Source organism: Austrofundulus limnaeus, unplaced genomic scaffold (assembly GCF_001266775.1).
Source record: "Austrofundulus limnaeus strain Quisiro unplaced genomic scaffold, Austrofundulus_limnaeus-1.0 Scaffold35, whole genome shotgun sequence".
NCBI lineage: Eukaryota > Metazoa > Chordata > Actinopteri > Cyprinodontiformes > Rivulidae > Austrofundulus > Austrofundulus limnaeus.
Window position 1 is genome coordinate 930,959 of NW_013952437.1, and position 5,909 is coordinate 936,867.

The following is a 5,909-nucleotide window of genomic DNA, read 5'->3' on the forward strand; positions in this document are numbered from 1 at the left end:
ACAAAGTACTCAATGCGAATATTTCACTGATTAAGATCGGGAGTTAGCGTGCGTTGTTTAAGCGTTCCCTTTATTTTTTTTTGAGCAGTGTATGTCTTGACTGTATTTAAAGGATATTCATGTCACAGGCACTTTAAATTACAGTCTCAGACACATTCTGAAGTAAGCTAATTTTTATATAAAACAATTCACACTGCATCATGGGCCAAAATACCTGCTGAGAGGTGCAGAACTCTCATTAACAGTTACAGAAATCATTTGATTGCAGGGATTATTACCTCGAGAGGTTGTGCAATAAAATATTAAGTAAATGGTACCATCATTTCTGTCCAGGTCTGTTTCATGAGTTTTATCTTTTTTGTTTTTATTCTGTTGAAGCACAGTTGAAAAGCAATGTCTGACTTTCATTTGTTCATTTTCAAATAATTTTTATTTTTTATACTTTTGTCAGATTCTATATTTATAAGCTTGCTGAAGTTACACACAGTGAGATTAGATTTCTAAGTACAGGTAATACATGTTTATACTTTGAAACAGTGTAAAGTATCCAGTTACTGTCAGTTCTCCTGACTGGACATTTAATTTATTTATGCTGTCAACAGGACTTAGGAGAATTCAACGAACTGACTGAGGCAGGTTTTTATTCATAAAGTTATAAATATTACTTATAGAAGTTACATAATTATTGCACTGTCTAATTTGGAATCTTAAATATAGTAGTACAATTTTTGTGAATTGTTATGGCCCAATACTTGAAATAATACCAGATCCTCAGGTCATCTAAGCAGATATCATTAGCTGTTCCTAGAACCTGAATTAAAATTGTTTTGCTTGTGTATAAATAAAATTTGTTGGCTTGCTCAACACAAACTGAGGCAGGTCATTGTAGCATATAATTAGGCCTCATTTCTCTATGTAATTAACCATTTCATAGTTAAAAATTRTTACAAATACCTGAAGTGGGCCGAGCTCACATATTTGTCAACCAGTAAATTTACTCCGTTTTAAAGACTCGATGTATTTGCTCCGATTAACACTGATTTGTGTTAAACTTTCCTTTAGGTTCATGAATGAGATATTTCAATTAATCTAAGCTATAAATCTACTTTCTGAGCTTGTTGAATTTGCACATTTCCAATGCAAATTATTTTTATGTACAAGCAAAAAATATATATAAATTGAAAATATAAATGCATACTTTTTTTTTCAAGTACAAGTGACTGTTTTTACTGTTNGTTTTTACTGTTGATGGCTATAGCTTCTTTTAATAAAAAACTCTAATTCAGATATCTTTAGTATTTAGATGAGTTAGGAAGAATGTACTTTTAGAAACCCAAAACGTGAGGAAAAAATAAATGTGGGGAAATTTACATAATTTAGTTAGTTTGTAGAATTTTAAAATCCTGGATAGATTAAAAAATTACTAAGAACAACTGAATCAAGGACATTTGCCTGAGAGCCTTTCTAACTATTAATTTTTTTAATTAAACTATTTATTAAATATTTCATAACAGCAATTTGTCCCGGGTATTATATGATCATTTGGTTTGCCATAATTTTTACTGACGTCATAGCGCTGAAATGGTTTAGTCCATTTTACGGGTTTTGGCGTGTATTTTAGCATTATGCGCGCAGCATAAATTTGATTGTTTGTTACGAATAAAGTAATACATATATATTTATAAAAAATATAACATAGTCTCCTAATGTGTTGAGTTTTTATTTTTGTCTTTTAGAGAGGTTGAAGTCTTTTGAGCACACGTGAACACCCCTCCTCCGGAAGACTCAATAGTTTGAACTCTTTCTGCTGGTTGACATTTGTCGGCAAGAGTTCTGGCAACTAATTATTAAGTAGAGGAAACAAATAATCGCTCTTTGACGCCGCTTACTTCCAGTGCCGCTTACTACCCGTAATCTTGGTAAGTTAGCTAACATTTCGGACGCAGCCCTAGCTTGTTGTAGAAGAGCAGAAACTAGCCTGAGCTGACTGCAGAGGTGCTGGATGCAGAGGGGGTCACCCGGGTTCCAGCTGGAACCGGATTCAGCGCCTCATCCTGTTAAAATCTGTGCCACAGTAAAGACAGCAACTAGATATTTACCAGGTGTTTCTGACACGCTGTGTTGCTAATGTGWCAGAGTGTCTCTTTGATCTTAGCGGGAGTAAACAAACCATGCTGCCTGATAAAGATGGTCCAGGTGTTGGAGGACAGAGCTCACCTGAAGGAGAGGACCCCTCTGTGAGTCTGTTCAGAGAATACCTCCGACTCAGAACTGTCCATCCTGAGCCTGACTACGGTGAGGAAAACTGTAATTACAGCACAGCTTGATTTAGGCTACATGTTGCTTTTACAGTTTGTCTAATTAGTTTTACACATCCTGTAACACAAATTATGTTGGATGTGTAAAAGTGAATCTGATTTGCCTGTGTCTTATGTCAAAGTCCAATTCTTATCGACACAAGTTACACATTAAATGCTTCATTAGCAATCCTGCAAACTTCACTAGTGGCACCGTCACTTAAAAGGAAAAATGTTTAACTGGATTCAGGGAATGACAGTTTGAGCCTAACAAGATGGTGTGTTTTTAATAGGTTTCAAATGCAAATTTAAGTTTCTGAGAAGTTCAAACTTAAATTAGATCAAGCCACAAGTTTGCGTACATGCAGTGGTGGGCAGCACTAATCTAAACATTAGTTGCACTAACCCTAAAGCACAAACTCAAATATTTAGGTCCCCTAATTCTAAAGGAGTAACACACTAAAAAAATGGAGCAAAAGCTTATTCTAAAGCACTAATATAACCCAGTTGACCCATGGAACATTCTTCAGAACTGTCATTGTCTCATGACAATACTGTGTGCAGAATATTGTCAATATGTCACCTACAGGATAAGTGACACATGAACAAAATGTGACAGCTTTCACCCTCAGCTGTTAACAGTAATGTTGATCAGTAGCATTTAACCACCTCAGTTAGTGCTTCTAAATTTAGCAAGTGCTAAACCACTAATGAATTAAAAACATAGCAAAAGCTCTAAAGCACTAATCAGGAAATTAGTTCCCCTTTTAGTGCTTTAGGGGAACTGTGCCCACCACTGAGTATGTGTAATTTGGGCAAAAACACCTCACAAAGGTACTATTGAAAGTTTACTTTATAATCACTATTTTACATGTTATTCCAGAAAGGTAAAATTAGAAATCACTTAAAATGCATTCAGTTGGTTTTCTAAACAGCCCTACATATTTATACACTACACAGTGGATATTTTTTTTATGGCAAAGAGTCACTTAAAAGTGCAAAAGGATACAAGCAAACTTAGCTACTTGCTTTGATTTTACTCCATAACCCAAACTAACAGCAAATTTAAGCACAGAGTTTTAAATATTTAAATCAACGTTTCCACTTTGTGTTGATTCATCCACAGATGCTGCTSTCAGATTCTTGGACAGAATTGCAGAGGAGCTTGAGCTACCAATGAAAAAGATTGAGGTGATTTAATCCACTTGAAGAACAGTCGTTTTATGTGCTTTAAGCACATGACAGCCATGTTTCATCATTTTTTGTGTATTTGATCTGCTTTAAGGTTTGTCCAAGTCGAGTTGTGTCAATCATGACATGGGAAGGAACGAAACCCACATTAAAATCCATCCTACTGAATTCCCACACAGACGTTGTACCTGTTTACCAGGTATGACCTTGGTCTCAGTGCCGTGTGTTACAATCTTATTATCTGTATTTTTATAAACTTGTCATCTATTTTTTTTCCAGGAACACTGGAAACATGATGCTTTCGGTGCTTTCAAAGATCCAGATGGCAACATTTACGGCCGTGGATCACAGGACATGAAATCTGTAACTATTCAGTGAGTATAAACTTCAAAAGTATTTTTGTTCTTGTATTGTTGTGGTTTCTACTCATGTTTATGTTGAATGAAAAGATATTTAGCTTCAATTTAAACAACATTCATTGTTTTTGTCATCACTGTTCTGCTTTGTGCAGGTACATCCAGGCAGTCCGAAGACTAAAGAAAGGAGGATGGAAACCCACTCGCACTGTGCATTTAATGTTTGTTCCTGGTAAGATTCTCRTCTGCATCATCGCCCCACAAATCAACTCGTGGCTCTAATGACTTGCGTCTCAATTAATAAAATAATTCAGACTTATAGGAAATTGTGTATTTTGTCGTTCCAGATGAGGAAGTTGGAGGTCACAAAGGAATGGAAACATTTGTGACACATCCAGAGTTTCAAAAATTAAACATTGGCTTTGCTCTGGATGAAGGTAAATGATCCACACTCTGCAGCATTTTAAACGAGCTAAATGTTAACTTTCCATATTAGATGATTAAATGTGTCCTGGGATTATTTACTAAGATGCTCACATATGATTAGCTTTTTTTTTTTATTTTTATTTATTTTTTTGAAAAATGTGAACTTTAAACGTCAAACAGATCCAGTGAAGTAAAAATTTGTTCATTCTCAGACATCAAGGACATGACAAAACATATTTAAATAAAAACTGGGATTCTTTTCTGTAGTTTAACTACTGAAGTCTTTTTTTTTTTTGAGTAAAAGAATGTTATTGTGGAATAAACAGAATGACCACTACTTTATGGCTCGAAATAAGCAAAGTCTCAATTTTGCACAACATTTTATTTTACTGATCGTTTTATTTTGCTGAATACAGCTGAAAGAAAAATATGTACCAATAAAATAATATTGTGTGCGTTTAGGAGTGTTAATTTAAGATTGTTGCCAATTTACATTTGCACCACAATTTGTCATTTTTATAACTATTTTAAGTGTGTTTTTGTGTGTTCTGGAGGTCTGGCTAACCCTGGTCATCCATTCACGGTGTTTTATGGAGAAAGGAACCCCTGGTGTGAGTATGAAGCACAAAGAATAGATGGTGCCATCGTTTCTGATCAATGTCTGACCTCTTCAAGAGGAAAAAAAACACGATATTCTGTTTTCCAGGGATTACGATCCACTGCCCAGGATGTCCAGGTCATGGCTCCAGGTTTGTGGAAAATACTGCTGCTGAGAAACTGGTAAGCATCGTTCATCAGCTTTAGTATAGACTCTGTTTTTTTTTTCTGTTTTTGATTAATAATTTTGATGCACATTTGGAAAAACTTACTGGAAATGGCAAATTTCTTCAGTTTTACAAAAAAAGGGCAATTTTTTTTAGTTTAGTTCAAATGTTTCTAAAAAAAATGAAAGTGTTTTTGGTTGAGGAAGCTCCTGTAAATGCAAATCTTGTCACATAAATAAATCAGATTAATTTTGCTTCTAAAGAACAAACAGAGCRAAAACTTACTGACATGGAAGAAAAAACAACACACTGAATTAAAGCAATCAGTGATGTTTTTTTCCCCCAGATGTAGTCCAGTCCACCAATCTTAATAAGTAAAGTTTTTATATATTTATTTTTCCYACAGCGGACTATCATAAACTCTTTTATGGACTTTAGAGAGAAGGAGAAGCACCGGTGAGTTTGTTTACTTCACTCTGTATTTTACAACCATTTGTTTTTGTGCTCTTAAAGATCAAATATCTATGAAACTGTTTCGATTCTTTGTTTGCAAGCGTTTTGGCTTGATCCTCTACTTGAACTTCCAGTAAGAATACTTTTCTGAATGCTTTTTTTTAAACATCATCTGTAAAAGGAATAAAAAGCTTTTGGCAGAATCTGCACTGTACAATAAAACCAATTATACAGCAAAATAATAAAAAATCGTAAGTTTTATGTTTGGAAAAATAAACCTGGTTTTATAGACCTTTCTGTTGTGGAAATAGCAGCAGCAGCAGTAAAACATGACTTTAAGAAAAATTTTAAGGTCTTTTAAATATTTTGCATCCATCAAATCTTTTCATCTGGTTGGAAATTAAGAAAATCTAGATGACTAT

General features: G+C 34.4%; 1 protein-coding gene across 2 annotated transcripts in view; it reads left to right on the top strand.

Moving 5' to 3' along the window:
- The first annotated feature begins 1,795 nt into the window (after window positions 1-1,795).
- The window catches only part of LOC106516071 (aminoacylase-1), a 7,521-nt gene continuing 3,407 nt past the window's right edge, over window positions 1,796-5,909 (top strand). The window contains exons 1-10 of one of the 2 annotated variants that reach the window (XM_014006252.1): window positions 1,796-1,919; window positions 2,156-2,295; window positions 3,424-3,488; window positions 3,583-3,687; window positions 3,768-3,862; window positions 4,000-4,076; window positions 4,192-4,281; window positions 4,825-4,881; window positions 4,977-5,050; window positions 5,441-5,490. In XM_014006252.1, coding sequence (XP_013861706.1) covers window positions 2,172-2,295; window positions 3,424-3,488; window positions 3,583-3,687; window positions 3,768-3,862; window positions 4,000-4,076; window positions 4,192-4,281; window positions 4,825-4,881; window positions 4,977-5,050; window positions 5,441-5,490 — 737 coding nt within the window. In that variant the 5' untranslated portion in view covers window positions 1,796-1,919; window positions 2,156-2,171. Of the gene's footprint in view, window positions 1,920-1,984; window positions 2,296-3,423; window positions 3,489-3,582; window positions 3,688-3,767; window positions 3,863-3,999; window positions 4,077-4,191; window positions 4,282-4,824; window positions 4,882-4,976; window positions 5,051-5,440; window positions 5,491-5,909 lie in introns of those variants that run through there. The other variant, XM_014006253.1, reaches the window with a different exon arrangement.